The following is a 26,967-nucleotide window of genomic DNA, read 5'->3' as shown; positions in this document are numbered from 1 at the left end:
TGCAGAGATATGGGTTTGATCCCTGGGTTGGGAAGATCCCCTGGAAGAGGGCATGGCAACCCACACCAGTATTCTTCCCTGGAGATTCCCATGGACAGAAGAGCCTGGTGGGCTACAGTCCACGGGGCTGCAAAGAGTTCGACATGACTGAGCATGCATGCGTATATAAGAAATATCCCATCATTCCTATTTTTTTTGTTCTTCTACTTGCTTCATGATTGACTGAAAAATTTCTCCAAGGTCATCAGACAACACATTGATGGCACTGCCCCATCTTTCTTCTTCCTCTACACCCCTTGCTGCAGGAAGTACATGTTACTGAAGCTTGTTTCCTCCTGGCACTGGGAGAGCCTGCAGATGCCTGCAGAGGCCTTCCTCCTCCACTTCTCAGAGTAAAGGTCTCAAACAAGCTCCCACCACACTCTCTCTGTTCTTCCTTTCCTGTAAATGGACAGTCCTCTCAATAACCTCAGCATCTCCACAGCTTCATCCACATAAGACCTTTTTCAGGTCTGCTCTCCTCCATTTCTTCATGCCTCATGACTAGGCCTCCAGTGGCAAGTTCCATCCAGAGCCCTTGGTAGGTACACAGGCATTTTATTCAGCTGAACGAGCAGCGTGGTATCACTAGTTCTAAAAGTTTCAGCATTTAAACTTGATGTGAGTTTGAAACAGTGTTTCAAAACACATGATAATAAAAAATACAGTCAAAGAGAAATTCTCAGGAAACAGATCAGTTTAAAATATTCTTAAAATTTAGTTTTATGTACATCTGTCTCACAGCAATTACTGCTTATATTTAAATAGAAAATATCATTACATATTACAATACCTAAATCCATCATATGACCGCAAATGAACCTTAATTCTTCAAATTTATAATTACATAAATTCAGTAAGTCAATTTAACAATGTCTGTATATTGTTAAGAAGAAAAAAAAATAGATTGGTTCCAGGTGAGATGGAGTAAGCACACACCACCCTGTCTCTCCCACTGAATGGAGCTATTAAACCTGGACAGAATAAATAAAGCAGCTATCTAAGAAGTGCAAAAAGGAAATAGCAGCTGAAGGATTTGGGGAAGAAGTTAAGCTATCACCAAACCAGCAGTGAATTTACCATTTCCCCCCCCCCATCATCCCCAGGCTTGGACTCAATATAGCTTGAAATCCAGGGAATTCCCTCATTCCCTTTTTTTTTCTTTTCTACATTATCTTATTCCCCAGCCCTTAGCAATTCCATCGATTAACAGCATAAAGAAGAAAAACCGTGTGATCACATCCACTGATACAGAAAAAGCGTTTAATGAAATCCAACATATATTCATAATAAAAATTCTCAGCGAACTAGGTACAGAAGGAAACGTTCTCAACCTGAAAGGGGCACTTGTAGAAATATCTACAGCCAACATTACACTTAATGGTCGAGACTATCTGGAAGATCAGAACAAAGCAAAGATGTCTACTTTCACCACTCCTGTTTAACATTAGGCACAAGATCCAGTTGGTGGGGGTGGGGTGGGGGAAAAGACAGAGATGGTAAATAAACATCAAGACACAGCTGGGACTACTTAAGACCACCTAAATAGAGACATACTGTGGTCATGAATTGGAAAACTCTACACAGAAAAAAGGTCAATTCTCCCAAAACTGATCTATAGATACAATGAAACTGTAATAAGATTCCAGCAGGATTCTCCTCAGTTGATATAGATAAGTTGATTCTAAAATCACATGGCAAGGCAAAGGAACTAAAAAAAAATTGCTAACACAAATCTGAAAAATAAGAATAAAGTTGGAAGAATCACACTACCTGATTTAGGACTTACTATAAAGTTTACTATAAAGTAATCAAGATAGTGTGATATCAGACAGACACAGACCAACAGAAACAGACCCACACAAATATGGCCAATCGATTTCTGACAAACTTGCAAAATTAATTCAATGAAGAAAGAACTGTCTTAACAACTGATATTGGAACAACTGGATATCAAAACCAAAAATAAATCTCAATGTAAATTTCATTCAAAAGTTAACTTAGAATGGATCATAGATCTAACAATAGAATGCAAAATATAAAACACTTAAGAAGAAAACAGGTGGAAATATTTGCTACCTAGAATTAAAGAATTCTTAGATATGATGTGAAAAGCATGCATCCAGAATGCATCTAAGACCTTTCAAAACTTGGCAACAAAACTAAAAAATGGACAAGAGACTGGAACAAACACTCCACTGAAGAGGACATACATGTGGCAAATTGGCACACAAAAATATGTTTACCACCATTAGCAATTAGGAAAATGCAAATTAAAACAACAATGAGATGCTATCTTTCCCTAATAAAGTGGATAAAGTTTAAAAAATGCTTAATACCATTCTAAGAAGCAAGTATACTGAAACTCCCATATTTTGCTGCTGAGAATGCAAAGTGGTATATACAGTTACACTGGAAAACAGTTTGCTTAGAAAGTTGCTTATAAACTTTAGCATACATTTATCATATGATCCAGCAATCATACTTCTTGGGCCGTACTCTAGAGAAATTAAAACATTTATGTTCACATAAAAACTTGCACAAAAATGTTTATACCAGCTCTGTTCATAATCACTGAAAACTGAATGAATATCTGCTTCAGTTTGGAATGTAGCCAACACTTATCTCTGATAAAGTACAGCTAAAATTCTATCACAAAGAGCCTACTTTTCTCAGATTCTATTAAACTAGGGCTTCATCGGGTCTCTCTTAGATATTGCAGTGTGAGTCTCTCAGCATAGCATTCAGTTCAATTACTCAGTTGAGTCAGACTCTTTGAGACCCCATAGACTACAGCACGCCAGGGTTCCCTGTTCATCACCAAACCCTGTAGCTTGCTCAAACTCATGTCCATTGAGTCAGGGATGTGATCCAACAATCTCATCCTCTGTCATCCTCTTCTCCTCCTGCCTTCAATGTTCCCAGCATCAGGGTCTTTTCCAATGAGTCAGTTCTTCACATCAGATGGCCAAAGAATTGGAGTTTCAGCTTTAGCATCAGTCCTTCCAATGAATATTCAGGACTGATTTCCTTTAGGATGGACTGGTTCGATCTCCCTACAGTCCAAGGGACTCTCAAGAGTCTTTTTCAACATCACAGTTCAAAAGCATCATTCTTTGGTGCTCAGCTTTCTTTATAGTCCAACTCTCACATCCATACATGACTACTGAAAAGCCATATTAATATGCTGTCTAGGTTGATCATAGCTTTTCTTCCAAGGAGTAAGAGTCTTTTAATTTCATGGCTGCAGTCACCATCTGCAGTGATTTTGGAGCCCAAGAAAATAAAGTCTATCACTGTTTCCCCATCTATTTGTCATGAAGTGATAGGACCAGGTGCCATGATCTTAGTTTTCTGAATGCTGAGTTTTAAGCCAGCTTTTTCACTCTCCTCTTTCACTTTCATCAAGAGGCTTTTTGGTTCCTCTTCACTTTCTGCCATAAGGGTGGTGTCATCTGTATATCTGAGGTTATTGATATTTCTCCCTGGAATCTTAATTCTAGCTTGTGCTTCATCCAGCCCAGCATTTCACAAGATGTACTCTGTGTAAAAGTTAAATAAGCAGGGTGACAAGATACAGCCTTGACGTACTCCTTTCCCAATTTGGAGCCAGCCCGTTGTTCCATGTCTGGTTCTAACTGTTGCTTCTTGACCTGCATACAGATTTCTCAGGAGGCAGGTAAAGTGGTCTGGTATTCCCAAATCTTTAAGAATTTTCCACAGTTTGTTGTGATCTACATGGTCAAAGGCTTTGGTGTAGATAATAAAGCAGATGTAGATGTTTTGCTACAACTCTCTTGCTTTATCTATGATCCAACAGATGTTGGGAATTTGATCTCTGGTTCCTCTGCCTTTTCTAAATCCAGCCTGAACATCTGGAAGTTCTTGGGTCACGTACTGTTGAAGCCTTGCTTGGAGAATTTTGAGCATTCTTTGCTAGCGTGTAAGATGAGTGAAATTGTGCTGTAGTTTGAACATTCTTTGGCATTGCCTTTCTTTAGGATTGGAAAGAAAAGTGATCTTTTCCAGTCCTGTGGCCACTGCTGAGTTTTCCAAATTTGCTGGCATATTGCAACACAGTACTGAAAGACTACAATAAACTCTTCTTTGCTTCCCAGCATGAGTCTTGTAAAATAGCTGTATGGTATTAATGTAAGAATTTTTTCCCTATTATTTGAAAAGAAACAGATTTTTCTGCAACTAGAGAGGAAAAGTCTTTCTAAAAAGATGGTCATCATGGTGGTAGAAATTACTCCTTTTTCCCCTATTGAGGAAAATGGAATTAAGCTAGACTTTTAAGTCTCAGTCTTTTTTCAATGGTAAACAAATCTCCTCACCTACATGGTTTATGTGAATGTCTTTCTACTGTCCAGCATGCTACTCCTTCCCTTTATTCTGGGCAGAGGTATTCCTAAAGCCCAGAGACCAAGATGCTTCCTTCCATCTGCTTGCCCATAGTCCTCCAGAGCCAAGCTCACCTGTATTCAAGGTGATCCTACTGCTTTGCTCCATGCAGCCACAACAGCCCTTAGCTACATCAATAATTAAAAGAAAGTGAGGTATAATGGGTTGCTTAAGATTGCTGTTCTGCCCAAGACAAAAAATGAGAGGAGATTTCAATCATCTACAAGAATTAAAAAATAGTTTATAACACACAAGTATCAAGACACAGAAATAAATGTAGATTTAATATTTAATTTCTTTTGTAAATTCATTTTCTTTGCAAGGCCCCCATAGTATTTTGGTAGGTAGTGGGCTTCTTACATCTGTAGCTCTCTGGCTCTCAGACCTTTTAACTCAGACGTATTTGGTAAATGTATTGAATTAGCCATAAATATTCCCACTCACCCTCCCCAAGAACAAGAATGTTATGGTAGCATTTTAACTCTCTTGAGCAGTGAAGCCTCTCTGGCTACTCTGCTCATCACTTTGGTGACTTCAGGGAAATTATCTAACACCTTTAAAGTAACAGTTTCCGTCTCTATAAAATGGGGGTGGTAATATATTTGCTGCATTTACAAAGAGGATTACTTAAGATAAGCAATGTGATAAGCATTTTCTATTTTTTAACCTTTTATACTTCCCCATTCAATCAGAAAAGGAATCCAGGTGGCCAAAAGCTCTCTGGTAAACTTTAAAGTGCTAATTTATGGAGTTATTATTTTTATGACTTGTTTTCAGACCATGTTCCTCCCCAACAATGCAGAAAATGTGCTGGGCATCCACAGGAGACGCACTGCACTGGGCACATGAATGCTATGTCTGCATTTTAGTTGTATTGCTACCACCACTGCACGTTATTACTTGAGGAATATGCTGATACCATCAGTGTTTTTCCTTTCTCTAAATTATTGTCAAGGACCCAACAACAGCTAAAAGGACTGCCTTCTTTTTAAACCATCTTCAGAAGGTGAGGTAGCAGCTTGGGAACAGGTGAAATGTTAACAATAACCTCTGCAACAAACAACACTGCAAACTTGCTCTGTTCAAGGGTCTGTGCTATGAAGTCAGTCCCTTGGTACCCATGGAGGACTGATCGCAGGACCCCTGGGGATACTAAAATCCATGAATGCTCAAGTCCGATATATAAAATGGCACAGTTCAGTTGGCCTTCCAGACCACAGATGTGGTGAGACGACTGTTTCTCTTGCTTTTAGAGATGAGGAAGCTTCAGTTAGATAACTTAAATGATACAGTAGCTAGTAGGTGCTGAAGTCTAGATTTGATATGTGCAATACTACCACTAATGTCTACCCTGACCCTTTGTCTATTTCACAAGTGCAGAAACTGCAGCCAGCTAGGTTCAGTCATTTGCACTAATCCTCACAGCAGATACAGGTCAGATCTGGGTGTGAAGCTGGTCTTTCTAGATTCAAAGTCTTCACGTATTAACACACCATTCCCTCCAGGTATAACTTGAACCAAACACAGCTTCTTCCAACCAAAAGATAATTTTAATTCGAACGACACTTTCAATTCAACAACAACTGCCTTTTGCCAATGAAACAGACATTTAGAACAGTCAAATTTCCTTTCACATTATTAAAACAACTTTTGGCCTTGGAATGAACTGTGTGTGCGCTAAGTTGCTCCAGTCGTGCCAGACTCTTTGCGACCCTATGGACTGCAGGCTCCTCTGTCTATGGGATTCTCCAGGGAAGAATACTGGAGCAGGTTGCCGTGCCCTCCCCCAGGAGATCTTCCTGACCCAGGGATCGAACCCATGTCTCTTATGCCTCCTGCATGGGCAGTGTGTTCTTTAGCACTAGTGCCCCAAGGTGGCTCAGGTGGTAAAGTATCTGCTTACAATGTGGGAGACTTAGGGATGATCCCTGGGTTGGGAAGAACCACTGGAGAAGGGAATGGCAACCCACTGCAGTATTCTTGCCTGGGAAATCCCATAGACAAAGAAGCCTGGTGGGCTACAGTCCATGGGGTCACAGAGAGTCAGACACAACTGAACAACTAATACACATATACACAGCACCACTGAACTACCTAGATTTTAAAATATTTGCTTCAATTCATTCAAGCAACAAAATGTGTTTCAGTAAAAATGCATGGAAAACATTTTCCCCTATGGCTGATGTACTGAACTAATGTTAACTAGTTTTAATGATGAAGTAAAACTCAAAACTGAAATAGAACTGAGGACCTGATCAAATGAAGCCATGTCTTCTTGCAATTGGTGAAAATATTAAAAACTCTGAGTCTAGAAGGCTGAGAAAACTGAATAAGGACTAAGGAAGCTAATATTTCTGTTGTTTTGGGATGAAAATTCAGTGTGTGAAAATAATTTCCTAATTCCAGTGACAACTCACCCAGGATGGATGAAACCAAATACTATCTTGAGGAACAATTCTAAGGATTAACCTCAGAAAAAACTGATTTTCAAGTTCTATTTAATTAGTCTATCCCAAACCCAAACTTGAGATGTTCTCTCTTTCTCACTGAAGTAACATGTTAACATTGACATTTAGATAGCTTCTCCCCCCCCCCGCCAAACATGCAATGTAGGTCAGTTTCTGAAATCTTAAGCCTGCGAAGTTAAGTACAAGGGAAATAGAAGCTTCCTTTCCAATGCAGGGAAGTGATTTAACTCTGAGAAGCTCTGTCTTGGCCATCTGAATTGATGTGAAAAATCTCTTCAAGTGTCCAGGAGTCTGCAATATCCATCAATGTACTGATAATACTGATTCAATAAATCAAATTAAGAAGTATATTCTTTATAAATTTTGACTGGAATTTCATTATTAAAATATCTGCTACTTTTAGATCCCAAATACATTTCTGCTTCAGCAGATCACAGCATAACATGATGTATTTCACACACACACACACACACACACTCTCTCTCTCTCTTTCTCAAGGGGCACTACATTATGTCAAAAGAAGAATGACTTTGAAAACTGGAGAAGGTGACTTCTCAGTCAGCCATCCTAGTTCTCAGGATGTGTTGAGAGTAGGGAGGAGGGGACAGTGAGGATGGCACCCCTCTTCCTCCATGAACAGTTAGGGATAAGAGAGGCCTAAGAAGCAAAAGATAGGCTTTGTACCCCACCACACCCCACCAGTCTACTATCTAATAATCTAATTAAGAAGAGGAAAATATTAAAGAGTAGACCTCTGAGGAAATATTAAATAGTAGCTTAAATACAGGAAACCTCTTTAGGGAAAAGATGGGTTCAGAGTAAAGTTATTTGGAGAAGGTTCCCAGAAGGGTAACCTTTGCTGGCTCAGTCATCCCTCCCTTCAACCTATCTCCTTCGGATAGCTTCTTGGATACCAGGCACTTAAGAGTTGTTTTTTTCATGCCCTGCCTCTGCAGGAAAGAAACCTTAAATGTCTCCCATGGCTTGAAGGACAATGCCAGATTTCTACACATTTCTGCCTGTAATCAGGTCATTATCCACCTGCCAGCTCATTTCTTCCCTTCCAAACATTAGCAACAGAAAGTTTATTGAGACCTTATGTGTCAGGTCCTTCACAAGGTACCTGAAGTCTAAAAAATAACCCTATCAGGTAGTTAAAGTAATCATCCCCATTTTATAGATCAGAAAACTGAGATACAAAGAACTTAAAGAGATACAAAGACCTCTGTGCCAGAGGTTACAGAGGCAACAAGTGAGAGACCCAGGATTGATGTCAAGGCTGTCTGACTCCAGTGCACTACTTTTGAACCACTCAGAAATTGTCTCCTTATAAAGCCCACTTCATCTTGTTAGAATGAAATGACTCAGGATTCACTTCTTGACAGGCTAATGTAGTGCTTGACATATAAGGACTCATAAAATGTTATTTTCACCCCCATTTTACCTAGCAAAAAGAGCACAGCAAACAAATCTACCTTAAGTTTTAGCCGTTTGCCAGTTCAACATGAGTCAGACACATAACGAGGTTGCCAAAAAAAGTGATCTTAGGCAACCTTACCAACTGCTCCCTATTGAGAACAAAGAAGGTGACAATCTTGTTCTGCTCTCAGCCAGCCACACTATTCCTGGAGGTGAGCGCACTGCTCATTAAAGAGGCCATTAAGAAACAGAAATCACCCAAAGAAGAAGTTGGAAGGGGTTATAGAAACTCCTGCCAGTGAAGCCAGAATTGAACGAAGTGAAGATGGTTAAATCGGAGACAGCTGACATAATAAGCTAATGATGTCTAGGCCATAGGGGTGGAGCTCAGACTTCTGTATTTTGCAAAACCTTCTCCATGTTAATCTTAGAATCACTGCTTTAGGGCAAAGTTCTCAAACTTTTGTGTGTGTGTGTGCGTGCTAAGTCGCTTCAGTCATGTCCGATTCTTTGTGATCCCATGGACTAGAGCCTGCCAGGTACCTCTGTCCATGGGATTCTCCAGGCAAGAATACTGGAGTGGGTTGCTATTCCTTTTTCCAGGGGATCTTCCTGACCCAGGGATCGAACCCATGTCTCCTGAATTTCAGGTAGATTCTTTACTGCTGAGCCACTCTCAAACTTTTAACAGGCAACAAAATCTCCTATGGGGCTCATTAAAGCAGAGAGTGCTGGGCCCTATCCTGAAATTTCTGATTCCAGGGGTTTCCGCTAGGGCCTGATAAATTGCACTTAATACTGATGCTGCTGGTCCAGGAACCATACTTTGAGTATCACTGCTCTAGAAGAAAGCCCAGGATCAACTGAGTTGATTTTAGTAGATTTCAGCTCAGGTTTTAACAAAGTATATAGGAAACTCTACAGAAACAGAGTTGAACTGCTTGGTGAGGAGAAGGTGAAGCTGAAGACACTGCTTCATCACTGGAGATATTCACGCCAGGGCACTAGGAAAGGGGGACACCAGGCGATCTTGTCTCAGCTCACAAAGCCTATAGTGGTCGGAGCATGCAAAAGAAAGTTACATCCCTGTTTTTTTCCTAACGTTTTTTCCTCCTTGAATCAAAACACAAACTCAATTCTAAATTTAAAAGTAGTGCCTTTTAAAAATCTCATTGTAATTCCAACCAAATTTTATATAGGATGTTAGTAAGCCAGTGTACAGTCTGGCAAGCACTGGTAGAGAGAGGATGGATCCATTTTAGTGTCAGTAGGTTGGCTGGAGAGGTGAACATTTCTGTCCCAGCAAGACAGAGAAAGAATAAACTCCATGTGAGAACAATGTGTAACTGCTAAAGGTTAAAAAAATAAAAATTAAAAGAAACAAGTCTTTTTTTATCCAAGCCCCATAGCCTGTTTCATTCCACATTTTTATCTAGAACATCACGATCTGTTCACTTATATTTTGACCAATTTGTGGGACAAAAAAAAGGTGAGGTAAAAGTTGATTGGACTAAAATTATACCCTCAGTTCCCTGAAATACTCATTTTGTATTTCACTACAATTACTACGATCTCTTGTTTTTGAACCATAAAAGAACAAGACTATGGGCTGATTGGAGTTCTACTATAGAGAATCCAATAAAGTATTATAGAAATGAAATTCCTTAAGTTGGACAAACCATGATATTAAATGTGAATATTAATTTTAACATTAATATCTTAAATGTGAGACATCCAATTTATTTATTGATTAGCCAGCAAATATTTTGACTAAATCTTTTTTTTTTTCTTTTGGTCAAGAACACACAATATGACTTAAGGCCAAAGATTTGTCTCTTCTAAAGTTGTACATTTTTCATGCAATCTGTCTGAAATGGTGTCTTCCAAGCTGCCCTGTAAGGTTAAGAGGTGACATCCTCTCAGTGCGACTTTCCACATTCAGCTCAGTATACTAGCCTTGTATATTAATACTGAAAAGAATTAGGGACTTTTTAACATGTCTTTAACCAACCACTTATGTGGAATATATTCTTGATAATTTCCACTGTAATTGGCATTTCATCAATGAACAAAGATTCCCTACATCAGTTTTCTTCATTTGAACTTTTGATTTCTAGATTTCTTTCTTGAAGTCATTCGACTACATGTTGACTAATAAATACCAGCATTCCTCCAATATCAACTTTCTAAAACCCATAAAGTTTTATAATCGTTTACACTACCTTTAAGGTATGCATAATGGCAGGAAGAGGCAAAATTCTTGGGCTGGAATCTTGTCCTAAAAGCCCTTTATGATTGCTGACCTGAATGATCAGAGGACTGACCTGAAGATTTGAGTCCATTCTGGCATAGACATGGATTGTGGGTCTCACAGCAGACATAAGACCTTTCAGGGAGCCCTGAGCCAGTGGCTTCTTCATAGGTTTTCTGGCCTGAGGGTCCAAGTCAGGCAATATTCTGGACATATGGTTTCTGAGAAACAGTTAGGGGATGACATTCACTTGCTCATTTTTCCCCAGATATATACCTCATGGTCAGGTCTCTGCAGAGCATCATCACTGGGGAATGTCCCTGAGGTCCAGGTCTGGGTTTAACCACCTCTGGATTTCCTCAGCACCCAATTAGAGTACTTTCGACACAACGCACAATGGTCAGTATTTGGTTAGCATATAAAGGTGGAGGGTGGTTTTATGAGACTGGCTAAGATGCTAAAAATGAAAAATGCCCTTGGGGCCTGTCTCTTCAGCTATGTAAGTCATACCTCTTTTATTCCAGTTATTTCTAACTTGATTCCCACTTTAAACCATCCTGACCTTTCTGAACCCTGGGTCTTGACCCTTCTGAAATGCCAAAAGGACTCTGTACAGTGTCATTTTCAGCCTGTGAGGTCATAAGCACCTTCTCTCTTAGGGTGCTGTGTAGGTGTCCCAATTCCTTGAGTGCTCTGAGGGCAAGGATGGTGTTCATCCCCATTCCATAGTGCACTGTGCCCAAGAGAGCTCTCTTAAAAGAATGAAACAGTAAACAAACTGCTGTCATCACTTGGAAAAGCAAAATGAATACACTTATATGAATTCTTCACAAAAGACTTGCTAAAAGAGGGAAAGTAGAGATAAGATGCTTAGGCAGGTTGGAACTGTGGTATCTTACAGCTGACAAACTGATTTTTTTTCTTCAGCTTCTGGGGATGAAAAAGGTAGTCTATCAGACTATAACATTAGAAAACACTGCAGAAAAAAAAAAAAAGTCAAGTGGTAAACTTTTTTGTTAGCAGTAAAATTACCTGCTTGCGTTCCCCTGCCCCACCTCAAGAAGAACCAGTTTTTTGGGGTGAAGATCTTGATAACAATAAAAATTACAGTGAATGTTTCCTGTGTACTTGCTATGTACTGCTGGACTCTACAGAAGCATTTAATATTCATTTGCTTACTCCTTACAACATGTTTTTTAGTAAGTAATCTTGTTCTCCTCATGCTGTGGACGATGCTGAAACACGAAAAGCTTAACTAACTTGCCTGAAGACACAGCTAAGGATCTGTTTCTGAATCAGGCTCCGCTTCACCTCCTCAACAAGCCATTGAACGCGACAAAGGGAGACACCCGGAAAAGGCACTGGAGTAACCAAATGCTTCCTGCACTCCTCTAATGCTAATCCTGAACTCTTCGTCTCCCAGCCATGGCACCTTGGTGCATGCGTGCCAAGTCGCTTCAGTAGTCAACGACTCTGTGTGACCCCATGGACAGTAGCCCACCAGGCTCCTCTGTCCATTGGATCTCCCAGGCAAGAATACTGGAGTGGGTTACCATTTCTTTCTCCAGGGGATCTTTCCCACACAGGGACTGAACCCGCGTTTCTTATGTCTCCTGCACTGGCATTGGCAGGCAGGTTCTTTACCACTAGTACCACCTGGGAAGCCCTTGGAGACAGAACTAAATGTCTTGAAATCTCAAGAGGCCATGTTGAGGAAAAGGTGTATAGGGGAAGGTGAAGTGCTGGCTCCTCGACAGGAACTCCAGGGGAAAGGAAGAATGCAGGTGTTAACTGAGTTTTGCTGGGTGGGGTGTGATATAATGTCTTTTCTCTGGCTGCTCATGAAATCCTGAACAAAAGATCCATCACAGATGCTCTATAACAGTGTGCCTGCTTTGAGGGGATCAGAAGAACGGGAGAACCCTGCTTCAGAGGTGCAGACAGAGGGTGTCCGCAGAGTGATGAGACAGAGCAAAAACACCAAGAAAAGCAGTTTATCAAAAAACTAAGGAGGAGGAATTGACTTAAAATGGTTGGTGAAATGTCCCCTTAAGGGTTAGGAATTACATCAATTTGTAACTGACTCATAAAGTAAAAAGCAGTACAAGCTTTTGACCTGTATTTGCATTTAGTACTCTTAAATGCATTAGAAATGACTAGAATTCACCCATTTGGCCTTTAGGACATGAAGATTCTGTAGCCCCATGCACTGATGTGTGTGTCCATGCAGCTGTATTTCAACCTTCCTACACTCACCGGTAGGTGGTTTCTGGAAGGAGGTCTTTCATAACGTGGGTGGTGGTATTGCCCACGGTGACGCTAGTGTCTCCAAGATCTATGTTGTAAGCAAGGATTTCAGATCCATTATTGCACGGCTCTTCCCAGTTCAGTACAAGGCACACAGAAGGCGAGTCGGGATAGGCATTGAGGGTCTCCTCCTCCAGGACACACAGAGTGGAGACAGGGTCAGGGGCAGATGCTGGTGTCTGGCAAAGGACAAGCTCACTGGACGGTCCTGCTCCAGCTTGATTAACAGCCTGAAAAACAGAACAGCGAGACAATGTCCTCATTACTTCATGAGCACCTACTAATGCCTCCACACTAGGTGCTATTGAGTCTAAAGTAACATACAATTGCTGCCAGAAATGTAGGTGGAGATAAATCCTCCACAATGTTCATATTGATAACTACTTTCTAAAAGATATCAATCACATCTTTTCTGCTAATAAAAGATAACATTGCCACTGTTTCTTATGAAAAATCATTTAAAAATAACACCTGATATTTGCATAGCCCACTTCAGTTTCTGTACTCTTATGTCATCTTTACAATAACTGTCTGAGGTAGATAATTCATGGAAGCTATTCTTATCTGCCTTTCAGGTGAGATCGGGTGTGCTCAGGGTGGTATGGCCTTGACTCTTATCTGCCTTTCAGAGAAGAGGGAACTCAAGGTCAGATCAAATAACTCAAGCCCAAGATTCAGATGCCAAGCTGGGATCAAAATCCAGTAAACTGACTTTTAACTCAATTGTTGCTCTGGAAGAACTATAGGAATTTTAGAAAAGTTTTCCATGTGAGTGCGAAACTCATACCTGAAGTCAACGCTCTGCTCTCACCTGACTCTGAGTGTCACTGCTGACACCTGATCACTCATTACTCTCAAATCCTCATGCATGCTGTCTCTGGGACCGTCCTCTTGTTTCTACTTACCTGCTCTGCTTCTCAGTCACCTCTGTGACCTGCTACTCATGACCAGGATCTCTCGGCCCTGGAGGAAACCAGACCCCAGGCCTTGCACACCTCTGTACCACTTCTGCTTAAACTCCTGGACATCTCACCTGTCTTGGGGGCAAATGTCATTTATCCCTATTCCCAAATTTATGTGTACAGTCCAGACCCCTGCCCTAAATGCCAGCCTAGTGTATACAACTGCCTACTGAATATCTCCATTTAAATGTCAATAGGCACCTCAGACTCAAGTGTCTACACAGTTCCAAAATGGTGTCCACCCCATTCTTCCTCATCCTTCCTTCCACCCCCCACTGTGCCTCCTGTGGTTTCCCCATCCTTCAGGTTGTGTGCGATATCTGTGAATCACTGCTGGGCATCTTTCTTTCTCTCATACCCCTGCCCAAGCCATCAGCACACCCTTTACCATTCTAATCTGACTACACTCTCTCACACCTGGTGAGTGTAATGATCTCCTAACTGGTATCTACGTCAGCCCATGCCCCAGTCTGTAACAACCACCGTCCCTTCTATGTTCTACCACCAGATACACAAGTAACTTCAAAGTTCTCACAACTGTCTATGAGATCCTATCTGATCCGTTCACCACCACCACCTTCCCCAAGAACTCAAACCATTCTGCCTTCATTGTCTCCTACTTCCTCCTTCATTCCCTCTGCTCCAGCCACACTGGCTTTCTTGCTGTTTCACAGGGATACCAAGCTTGCTCACCTCAGGGCTTTGCAACTTGCTGCCCCTTCTGTCCACAAAGCTCGTTCCCTGACATCTGCATAGCCCATTCAATCAGCTACTCAGGCCTCAGGCTTCTCTCAAGTTTTGCCCTTTGCAGAGAGATCTCTCTGAACACCACATTTAAACTTATAGTTACCCCCACCTCAACCCCCATGATCCTTCTCATTTATTTCCCTTCTTTGCTTTTATTTTCATTATAGCATTTATCACCAACATATTATATATTTCATTTAATTGCTCCCTTGATTAGAATGTAAGTTCTGTAAGGGCAAGGTTGTCCGGTTCACTGCTGTAGCCCTAGCAACCAGAACAGTACCTGATACAAAGCATGTGCTCAATAAACATCATTAACAATATTTTTTTTCCCTTACAAAAACACTTGGCAACCTCTTGACAAAAATGAAAGTATTCAAAAATCTAGTTTACTTCTCAGGAGACCTTATGAGGACAAATGATAAACCAAAAGGAAAGTCATCTGAGCTCTTACATCAAGATTCACTACAATGCTTATGTGTTACCATTCATTTCAAAGAAGCAAGTTAAGAGCATTCATTTGCTATCAAATCGCTTTTGAAACCCTTCTGTAATAAATTTTTTACATCTAGTCCTATTTCACGATAACGCCAACTTTCTTTTTGGTAGACTCTTTATGTCACAAACTAGAGTATATATTTAGATATTCTTTTTGGGTACAAATTTATCACAGGGGCAGAAAAATACGATACTGTGGAGCCCAACTTTCATATTAACTAAGGTTTTAACAACTATGTAATACAAGGAAAAGAACATAGCTTTCAGAGTTGGAGCTTTGTTCATATCTTGATTTCATTACTTATTAACTGTGTGATCTTAGGTAAATTAATATTTCTGAGTCTGTTTCCTCAGATATAAAATGGGGATAGTGACACATAATTTATAGTTATTTTAAAGATTAAATTTGTTAACATGTAAAATCCTGGCAGAGTATTAAGCCAACAGTCAGTGCTTCACTTCCCTCCTTCTCACTAGGAAAATCAAGAACAAAATAGCAATAGCAATTTTCCTAGTTTCCTAAATTTTCTGAAAGCAATTTTCTTAAAACAAGACAACTACAAAATACCCTGAACTAATTTTAGATTTCAAGAAAAGTTGCAAAAATAGTGCATATATTTCTCATTTTGCTTCCCCTAATTAATATCTTATATAACTATCAGTCATGTCCCACTCTTTGCGACCCCATGGACTATAGCCCACCAGGCTCCTCTGTCCATGGGATTTCCCAGGCAGGAACACTGGAGGGGGTTGCCATTTCCTTCTCCAGGGGAATCTTCCTGACCCAGGGATTGAACCCATGTCTCCTGCATGCATCTCCTGAATTGGCAGGTGGATTCTTTACCACTGAGCCACCAGGGAAGCACATATATATATGTGTGTGTGTATATATATATATATACATATATACATATACACATACACAAAAATATATATATATATAAACATATATAAATATAAATAAGTATAAATATAATGTATGTGTGTGTGTATATATATGTATGCATATATGTATGTCTGTGTGTATATATATATATAATTTTTTTTAATAAAAGGAAATTCCTGTACAGTGATCAAGAGAGATAACAGCAGAAGTGGCTGAATGGGAGGCTGAGCTATTTGTCTTAGACTCCTACATCTGGCTACAGACTCAAGTGCCCATGGAAAGAAATTATTTTCTGCTACTTACAAGAATAGAACTGAGATGCTGTGCTGGTCTGAGTCGAGAAACCAAAAGGAGTTTCTTAAATACACCTATCTTTAACTGACTACCATTAATATTTAACCTGAGGGAATGTGATGGCAATGATGATGATCTCTGGGTGGAGTGGGGGAGAAAAGGGAAAAACTCTTTGTTAAAGGTAAGAATTAAGCAAATGGTCTACAGGGAAATCAAGGTCATAATTTGTTTCAAACTTTCAAAATATTTATATCTCACATAATTATGACTATACAAATCTAACATATATTTAAGGATGAATTAGTTATTTCTTTACAATCTCACCATATAATGAAAAATTCAGCACTAAGTATTTTATTACCCTTTTCCCTTTTCATGTTATTAATGTATTCTATTATCCATTATTTTTAAAATTAACATTTTCTTATTTATTTTACTATGTATCTGGGTTCCACCTTCTTACTCTATTCTCACACTTTCTTACTGGTATTAATTGAGGTCTTCAGTAATGATTCTTGACTCATTACTTTGTCAAATATGTGCATTTGTGTTGAATGATTTAATAAGGGCCAAAAATGTCAGTTTTCATTCCAATCCCAAAGAAAGGCAATGCCAAAGAATGCTCAAACTACCACACAATTGCACTCATCTCACACGCTAGTAAAGTAATGCTCAAAATTCTCCAAGCCAGGCTTCAGCAATACGTGAACCGTGAACTTCCAGATGTTCAAGCTGGTTTTAGAAAAGGCAGAGGAACCAGAGATCAAATTGCCAACATCCACTGGATCATCGGAAAAGCAAGAGAGTTCCAGAAAAACATCTATTTCTGCTTTATTGATTATGCCAAAGCCTTTGACTGTGTGGATCACAATAAACTGTGGGAAATCCTGAAAGAGATGGGAATACCAGACCACCTGACCTGCCTCTTCAGAAACCTGTATGCAGGTCAGGAAGTAACAGTTAGAACTGGACATGGAACAACAGACTGGTTCCAAATAGGAAAAGGAGTACATCAAGGCTGTATATTGTCACCCTGCTTATTTAACTTATATGCAGAGTACATCATGAGAAACGCTGGGCTGGAGGAAGCACAAGCTGGAATCAAGATTGCTGGGAGAAATATCAATAACCTCAGATATGCAGATGACACCACCCTTATGGCAGAAAGTGAAGAAGAACTGAAGAGCCCCTTGATGAACGTGAAAGAGGAAGAGTGAAAAAGTTGGCTTAAAGCTCAACATTCAGAAAACTAAGATCATGGCATCCAGTCCCATCACTTCATGGGAAATAGATGGGGAAACAGTGGCTGACTTTATTTTTTGGGGTTCCAAAATCACTGCAGATGGTGATTGCAGCCATGAAATTAAACGACGCTTACTCCTTGGAAGGAAAGTTATGACCAACCTAGACAGCATATTAAAAAGCAGAGACATAACTTTGCCAACAAAGGTCCGTCTAGCCAAGGTTATGGTTTTTCCAGTGGTCATGTATGGATGTGAGAGTTGGACTATAAAAAAAGCTGAGCGCCGAAGAATTGATACTTTTGAACTGTGGTGTTGGAGAAGACTCTTGAGAGCCCCTTGGACTGCAAGGAGATCCGACCAGTCCATCCTAAAGGAGATAAGTCCTGGGTGTTCATTGGAAGGACTGATGTTGAAGCTGAAATTCCAATACTTTGGCCACCTGATGCGAAGAGCTGACTCATTGGAAAAGCCCCTGATGCTGGGAAAGATTGAGGTCAGGAGGAGAAGGGGACAACAGAGGATGAGATGTTTGGATTGCATCACTGACTCGATGGACATGGGTTTGGGTGGACTCCAGGAGTTGGTAATGGACAGGGAGGCCTGGCGTGCTGCGGTTCATGGGGTCTCAAAGAGTAGGACATGACTGAGCAACTGAACTAAACTGAACTGAAGGGGATATGAAGGATCCAGAGAAAAAAATACAGATTTTAATGAAATAACTGCTATCAGCCATACTACATTGGCAATCTCTACAAAAATCAAGAAAGTACATTATCAGTTTTGTAATTCTTAAAATCTGCATTTATATCATAACTGTCAGTCATGTCCGACTCTTTGTGACCCCATGGACTTTAGCCCACCAGGTTCCTCTGTCCATTGGGTTTTCCAGGCAAGAATACTGGAGTGGGTTATCATTTCCTTCTCTAGCGGATCTTCCTGACCCAGATATCAAACCCCAGTCTCTTGTGTCTCCTGCATTGGCAGGCAGATTCTTTACCAACTGCACCATCTGGGAAGCCTATATTACTATAAAATAATGATCAAAACCAGGAGATACAATAGTATTAACTATGTATAGATCTTATGTAGTTACATTCAAATCTTACCAATTTCTAATAATGTTCTTTTTATATTCCAGGATCTTACTTAAGACCTAAATTTCTTTTATTAGTCTTATACTATGGAAAATGCTTTCTTGAGTTATATCTCTTATCATTACCAAATTTCAAAGTAAGCAATTTTAAAGAATCTTACTAATATTTAAGAGTATGTGTAAAATATACAATATGCCTCATGTAAGCAGAATTATTTGGGTACATGTTAATTGAAGCATTCCTAAGGAAGAATATAAAAGTTTAAAAATTCCTGTGCAAAATAAGCAATGCTTCCATCCAATTTTTATATGATACTATATACATATTACAGTGATTTAATTTTTAAAGCACCAAGTATTTAAAAGAATATTCAGGGTTTAACCTGACTTTGTAGTAATATCAAATGAAAATGATTCAGATTAGGTTCACAGGTATCAGGAAATTAATATAAGATGAGGAGACTTTTTCCTGGCAATACTTCTTTAGTATATCAAGTGTGGTCTTGAGAGTACTATCCCCTTTATAGTGTCTGACTCATTTTATGACAAATAAGTATAGACGTTTGAAAATACTACTGTTGAAACAGGGAGGCAAGATTATCATGCAGAGTCTATTCTTACCAGTGTATCTTTAAAATGCAATTTTGGGGTGTTAATGGTAAGTGACAACAAAAATCCCGAAAGAAAAAAAGGAAACAAAACATTTTAAAGAGAGACCAAAACTCAAAAACAGGTTGGACTGAAGTTCTTTCCTGTGATGGCAAAGAGTTTTTATTTATATCCTGCCTTGTTCCAAAAACAGGAGTGTAGCACATAATTCAACCTTTCCCCAATGACTCAGCATTGTTATTATAAAGCTCAGATAATGTGCTGTGACCCTGACTCACTGATCAAGGGTTAATTATGTCTCAGGCCCTCCATTTGAGGTGTGTATAACGAAAGAGTTTAACCAGAAATGTTTACGATAACACAGCCTTCAGAATTTAACAGAAAAGCTTCTGTTGATCTGGAAAGTTAACTTGTGTGTGTGCACGCTCAGTCGCTAAGTTGTGTCCAACTCTTTGCTACCCGCATGGACTGTAGCCCACCAGGCTCCTCTGTCCTTGGGATTCTGCAGGCAAGAATACTGGAGCTAGTGGGTTGCCATTTCCTTCCCCAGGTGATCTACCTGACCCGGGGTTGAACCTGTATCTCCTCCACTTCAGGCGGATTCTTTACCACTGAGCTACTTGGGAATCCCAAAGTTAACTTAAGAAGGGAATATTTTCTCCAAAGAGGCCAGAGACACTGAGAGTAAATGGACATGTAATAAACAATATGATCCATGACTTAAATCAGATGGAAACCTAAAGCTGGCATCTTTGCTTCTTTATTTAAATCTAAACACGTGTGAAAATAGAATTCTTTGTTATCTCTCCTTTGGGTCATCCTGATCATCCTTTGAGGTAGGCACAAAGCAGTGCTCAAATGTTACTGAACAAATGAAAATAAATGAACAAAGAACCCTGTTTTCTTAAGACAATAAGGCTCTACAAAGGGAAAAGAAAATATTTACCCAAGCCAATAAAATGAGAGTAAACCTATGACTACTGTCACTCTTGGGGGTTAGGCTAGGAGCTAATAATTCGTTGTGTTATTCTATTTGGACACCCAAGTGGAAGCTTACAGATAACCAGACCTTGTTACAGGTCCCTGAGAGGTGGGAGGTGGGTCCTATGATCAAATGCAGACCGTCCGAACTACTCTACTGTTTGTTTCTGGCTCCATTTAACATCTGGAATGGGATGTTTTAAAGGTTTTTTGCCTTTTGTCTAAATGGCTTTCCCAGCAAAATGTGCATCTCGGAAAATTCAGACAAAAGGCATCTCCCCTAAGGAGCTGTGCCCACTTTGCCTTGGACTTGATCCTGTATTCAGTGAATTAACCTACAAACACAATGCAAGGGTGGTGAGGAGTACAGTGGAGACGATTCGGATTTTGTTTCCATGTTTCAGGACCTCTCAGAGAAGCAAAAATGAACTGTAAAATGCCAAAATGATTGCATCTCTTTTTATTTAAAAGGACTCTTTTTCCCATATCACCCTTCCTGATGGCCTCCATCATGAGCCTCTGAGTAAGTTTCCCAAAGAGTCTTTCAGGGAACACCAGTATTTGTGAGTAATGGCCGCATAGTGTCAGCCTACCTGTAATCGACAGCAATACTGTGCAGCAGGTAACAGGTCCCTCATTTCGAAGCTGGTGTCTGTCCCATGATAAACAAGCTCTAAGGATTCTTCATCTTCTCCCCACTCCAACCTGTACTCTGAGATGTCGGCACCAGAGCTTTCAGGACTCTGGAAAATTCAGAAATTTAATTTCATTGAGAAGAAAATCCTATGATGTTTGTGTTCAATTAATTATACAAAAAAAAAAAAGCAAGATGCCTCAGAATATTTGAAATACATACAAAAGAAAAGCATGAAAAAGATACTCAATTTCCTCTTAATTTGCATCAGTGGTAAAATTTCCATAACTCCTGGCAAGCGCTAAGGCAGATGACTGTGTAAGAATCACCTACCTACATGTGAAGTTTAGCTTTGTAGATCCCTTGTACCTTGCACTGGGGAACAGATAAAGTAGAAGAAACAAATTAAGGCAAAACATGTGCCTGACTTACCTCCCAGCTCACTAGGACACATCCATCAGGCGTAAAAGAGATACAAGGTGCTTTGCACTGTCCAGGAGGCCCTGCAGCAGTGGTAATTTCTGAGACATCAGAATAGGGACCATACTGCAAGAGAGAAACACACATGTGCTTGTAGGGGTGTGTTAGGGTTGTGCGGGCATGAGTGTGTGTGCACACAACACAAGCTTATACCAAACAAGGTGTGTGTGTGTGCATATAACACAAGCTTACAACCAAACAAGGGCTAGGCTAATGGTATCATCAATACAATTGATTAAAAGCATTACCTAATTAATGGTGTTCACTTTCTACTACATGAGTAGATTTTTTTCCAACACACATCACTTGAGTGGTTAAATGTCCATTTTATATATATATAAATATATATATAATATTATTTTTTAAATTCTAAAGGATTAGAAAGTTGGCTTACTATACATTTTTGCTCTGACCTAAGAAGTCAAGTGGGCCTTAGAAAGCATCACTACGAACAAAGCTAGTGGAGGTGATAGAATTCCAGTTGAGCTATTTTAAATCCTGAAAGATGATGCTATGAAAGTGCTGCACTCAATAAGCCAGCAAATTTGGAAAACTCAGCAGTGCCCACAGGACTGGAAAAGGTCAGTTTTCATCCCAATCCCAAAGAAAGGCAATGTCAAAGAATGCTCAAACTACCACACAATTGCACTCATCTCACACGCTAGTAAAGTAATGCTCAAAATTCTCCAAGCCAGGCTTCAGCAATACGTGAACCATGAACTTCTAGATGTTCAAGCTGGTTTTAGGAAAGGCAGAGGAACCAGAGATCAAATTGCCAACATCCTCTGGATCATCAAAAAAGCAAGAGAGCTCCAGAAAAACATCTATTTCTGCTTTATTGATTATGCCAAAGCCTTTGACTGTGTGGATCACAATAAACTGTGGAAAATTATGAAAGAGATGGGAATACCAGACCATCTGACCTGTCTCTTGAGAAACCTGTACGCAGGTCAGGGGGCAACATTTAGACCTGGACATGGAACAACAGACTGGTTCCCAATAGGAAAAGGAGTATGTCAAGGCTGTATATTGTTACCCTGCTTATTTAACTTACATGCAGAGTACATCATGAGAAACGCTGGGCTGGAAGAAGCACAAGCTGGAATCAAGATTGCCGGGAGAAATATCAATAACCTCAGATATGCAGATGACACCACCCTTATGGCAGAAAGTGAAGAAGAACTAAAAATCCTCTTGATGAAAGAGAGAGGAGAGTGAAAAAGTTGGCCTAAAGCTCAATATTCAGAAAACTAAGATCATGGCATCTGGTCCCATCACTTCATGGCAAATAGATGGAGAAACAGTGGAAACAGTGGCTGACTTTATTTTTCTGGGCTCCAAAATCACTGCAGATGGTGATTGCAGCCATGAAATTAAAAGATGCTTACTCCTTGGAAGGAAAGTTATGAGCAACCCAGACAGCATATTAAAAAGCAGAGCCATTACTTTGCCAACAAAGGTCCGTCTAGCCAAGGCTATGGTTTTTCCAGTGGTCATGTATGGATGTGAGAGTTGGACGGTGAAGAAAGCTGAGTGTCGAAGAATTGATGCTTTTGAACTGTGGTGTTGGAGAAGACTCTTGAGAGTCCCTTGGACTGCAAGGAGATCCAACCAGTCCATCCTAAAGGAGATAAGTCCTGGGTGTTCATTGGAAGGACTGATGTTGAAGCTGAAACTCCAATACTTTGGCCACCTGATGTGAAGAGCTGACTCATTGGAAAAGACCCTGATGCTGGGAAGGATTGGGGGCAGGAGGAGAAGGGGACAACAAGAGGATGAGATGGCTGGATGGCATCACCGACTCTATGGACATGGGTTTGGGTAGACTCCGGGAGTTGGTGATGGACAGAGAGGCCTGGCGTGCTGCGATTCACAGGGTCACAAAGAGTCAGACATGACTGAGCTACTGAACTAAACTGAAAAAATAAAAAATGCTGACTTTTTCTACATCATAGCATTGTGTTTTAATTTCTCAGAGCATTTCAAAGTAAACCAAGTCAGATGGACACTGTAGTTTAATTTTTAAGGCATAAAGATCTGTGTGGAATTGTTGGTTATGAAATTTTGAGTATTTCTTCTAGTCACTGGTATTTTCCAATTTGAAACCAACAGTCCTATTAATGTTTTCTTGGCATGCCCACCATCTCCACCATCTGAAGGTTTATACTGCACTTCTCTCCTCCTCCTACCGTCAGTGGCCACACTGCTCAGAGACAGTCATCACTATAGATTTAAAACACATCTAGAGAACCAGAACCACCATGTTAAGGTGGAATATGTGGTACTTAAAAGAATTGGGGCAAAGAGTAAAGTAATTTTCAGGCTAATGAAGTATACGACTGTTTTTCAAAATGGAGCAAAAAACACAAAGAAAAAAATTTTCACATTTTCTAATATAACTTGCAAATATACTGAAGGTGGGGGGAGAAATTGTCTGGAGTAGACCACAGAGGAGGACCACAAGTCAAATATATGGTTAAATTTCAATATAACAGGATTTAAAAATAAGGCTGAGATAGTGTCTTTAAATGTTCAATTAGTGAAAGGAGAAAGGAAACCTCAATCAGGCCAGTTGCACATGTGTCTTTACCATGGCAAATATCTTCTTCAAAAGTTGAGGGGGAAAAGCACCAGGGTTTCTTCTGCAGCATGGGTGATTATCACCATCCATCCTCTTTTCACTTATAAAAAGTCAGGGTACAGAGGTTTTCTTATCTTCTCACCAATACATTTTAATTGCCTAGTTTTGTGTGTGGGTTTTTTTTTTTTTTTAATTTAAATACCTGTATCTGAAATTCTTTCCTAATGGCAAATTAGAAGAGATCCAGCTCTTGTTCAAGGTTTGTGATCCTACTTCAGACCAAATGTTTTCAAACTAAGGCCTGGCTAACTCGAAACGGACTAGACAAACACACTTCACTTCTGAAAGGCATGAATGAACACCAAGAACTAGAAAAGTCATTGCCAACTTCCGGTTACTGTCAGTTTGGCTTTCTTTCTTATAACAAGCTCATCGATTAATTCCATCTATTTATTTGCACGGAATGCATTTATACACATCACTGGCTCTCTGTAGGGCGTTAGCAGCAGTTTGCCCTACCCACACCCTTCTACCTTCTTTTACGTTTCTGCCCATCTGTGACACACCAAAAAACCCTATAGTTTCTGGGTCACTTCATTCTCATTATGAATCCATATCACTCTGCAATTAAAAAAACCAATCACCTTTGTGCATATAGTCAGACCCTTTCAATCTTGAATAGCCCACCTCAACAACTTCAAATGGAGTAGTAGAAAGGACCAGAGAGTTCTTTGAAATAAAGAAAAAACAAATAAGCTGGTCTCCCCCTAGCCTCTACCACAGCAGAATTTTAAAAACTGACCTAAGACATTGCTGAGTAATTTAGACAACATGGTAAAGGAATATTATGTAGTCCTAATTTCCTATAAGTGATTTATATAATCAATGAGAAACTAGGAAATTATTTTTCGAAACCACCAAAAGGCACCTAAACGGTAAAGTCCTTATTAACTTTGACCTTTGTCTTTATAGGGCAACAAAAGAATCAAAATTTCCAATGCTGGGTCTACATGAAATCAAAGCAGTATTTCTTCAGAAATAAGATTTTACATACAGTTCTTTAATGGTTGTCATGGTTGGACGGATACAGATGAGGACTTTTAGGAGGGTGGAAACAGAAGCGCCAGGACCTACGTTTTTGCGGTGATAAGGAAGCAGGTACTCACCCCTCCGTCATTCAGAGCCCTCACCCTGAAGCGATAGACGGTCCCTGGAAGCAGGTTGCCCACGGTGCACTCGAGCTCCGGCCCATGGTACACCTCTGAAGCTACAGCCTCCGGCTCTGTCATCTCCACGCTGTACTCTGAGACCTCACAGCCACTTTCAGAGGCAGGAACGTCTGGGAATGGAGAATGTTGTCCATCTTAGAACATTTTTATATGTCTGGTTGGCCCTATCACACCTTACTTTCTATGAAGTTTGCAAAATATCATGTAGGTAGCCTGTCCTTGATATTTACAAAAGAACCCCCACTTCAAAAAGAGAAAGAGGTACAAGAGAAAGTTTCTTAATGATGTTATTCATACTTTTCAAAGCAAGTACATTTAATGATACTAACAAAATGATTCCAAAACCATAGGACTTTTAGGCAATTCCTTTACATTCCAATGCAAGGTAAAGGCAAGAATTAGAGAGGAGAAAAATCTTTTTAACCTGAAACCAAAGGACATATTAAATCAAGTTAGAGAACCCCAAACTGGCATAACATTTTAATTTAGACATTAAGTGATGGGGAACAATAGTCTGACAGAGTTCTGCAGGTTTATATTTGCAACTTTACATGCTGTCAATTATTAATACACAGGAAATGCTAACATAGCTTGAGCCGAGACTGTCTGTAAAACACCAGGACCTATGCACGACAGAGTGGCAAAGATGAGGAGGAATCAGATGCTACCTTATGAACAATTTCTTGATCTAACCTCTTTATTAAGCACAACTTTTATTTTATGAATAAAGTTAAGGAATTCCTGCTCTGAAACATTTTCTAGAACAGTGCCCTCTGAGGGCAGAGGGTGAACAGCACGTGTAGCACCATCAAGAACAGGAGGATGGGCCACAGTGCTGGGCATTCACAAACCCAAGCCCACGTACATTAAATAGAATATGGACATTCTCAATAGACACAAATCTGGTTTTCAGAAGAAAGACCTGAAACTTAATCACAAAGCAGTAAGTCTTAAACTCAACCTCCAATTGTCCAAATTGGCGACATGAAGATGTGGTCACTCACCCCACTCTAAGTGGACTTCTTTGTGCTTTGGTCTACCCAAAACCCTCGGTGGGCGACACTGACCTGGTGCAACGCTTAGTGTGCGAACAGGGAGACTTTCAGAACACTGCAGGAAAAACACCAGAGAGAACCATCTCTTAGTTAATATGCATATTTTAGAGCTCTACATACCAGGCAAATTCCACTCCATACCAGCAAATGCTGCCAAAGCTGGGGGTTACACATTAAATGTGTACACTTCTTATGCAATAAGATCTTCGTCTCTGTGTGGTACATGGGTATATTTGAGTATGTTTTAAGTATGGACATATGCATATGGCACTGGTAAAAATAATTATTTCTGGTGTCAGATTTGCAGACTGACATTTTAACTGTTGTGTATCCCAAGCACACAGTTACTATCCTTAAACTAAAAATTAGACCTTTCCTGAGGACAGAGGAGAACACAAAACAACAGTTGGATGAAGTTTTTAAATGGTGCCATAAATGGCCCACCATCCACATACAGAGCAGAAAAGCAAATAAAGTCAGCTGAGTATGACATTAACCAGCAGGTTCTGCTAACGTTAAAATCATCAGGGCTTCTTTTTTTGCAGGATCTTGTTGTGTAAGGCTGGTGGTATGGAAGCTGACCCCTTTTTGAGGTACGAGGAACACGGTAGAGAAATGCAGCTCAACCAACCTCATCCTCCTCCTTGAGGAAACGCGGTGCAGAGGAGATGTGTTTATACATTCAAGGCGCACCGCTGCTTCTGTGCGGCCTTGTGCGGCACCTCGCGTGTAAGAGAAACTCGCCAATCACCTGTGACTTTGAGGTCAACCTGGCTCACCCTGGGA

The 26,967-nt window shown here is 40.1% G+C and overlaps 1 protein-coding gene across 18 annotated transcripts in view; it reads right to left on the bottom strand.

Annotated features, from left to right (window-relative positions):
- FNDC3B (fibronectin type III domain containing 3B) overlaps positions 1-26,967 on the bottom strand; it is a 362,295-nt gene that overhangs the window by 33,575 nt on the left and 301,753 nt on the right. For all 18 annotated transcript variants that reach the window (XR_014077090.1, XR_014077092.1, XR_014077091.1 and 15 more), the window contains 5 exons: positions 26,131-26,236; positions 25,064-25,236; positions 21,269-21,382; positions 20,796-20,945; positions 12,838-13,118 (listed from right to left, as the gene is read on the bottom strand). Coding sequence is in view for 11 of the 18 variants with exons in the window: in XM_081570938.1 (XP_081427064.1) it covers positions 12,838-13,118; positions 20,796-20,945; positions 21,269-21,382; positions 25,064-25,236; positions 26,131-26,236 (824 nt within the window). In the remaining 7 variants the exon portion in view is untranslated. The remainder of the gene's footprint in view (positions 1-12,837; positions 13,119-20,795; positions 20,946-21,268; positions 21,383-25,063; positions 25,237-26,130; positions 26,237-26,967) is intronic.

The sequence above is a fragment of the Giraffa tippelskirchi genome, chromosome 2, assembly GCF_054371585.1.
Source record: "Giraffa tippelskirchi isolate mGirTip1 chromosome 2, T2T-mGirTip1v1.2.pri, whole genome shotgun sequence".
NCBI lineage: Eukaryota > Metazoa > Chordata > Mammalia > Artiodactyla > Giraffidae > Giraffa > Giraffa tippelskirchi.
The sequence above is the reverse complement of the archived record's forward strand: the minus strand, read 5'-3'. Positions and strand labels throughout refer to the sequence as shown.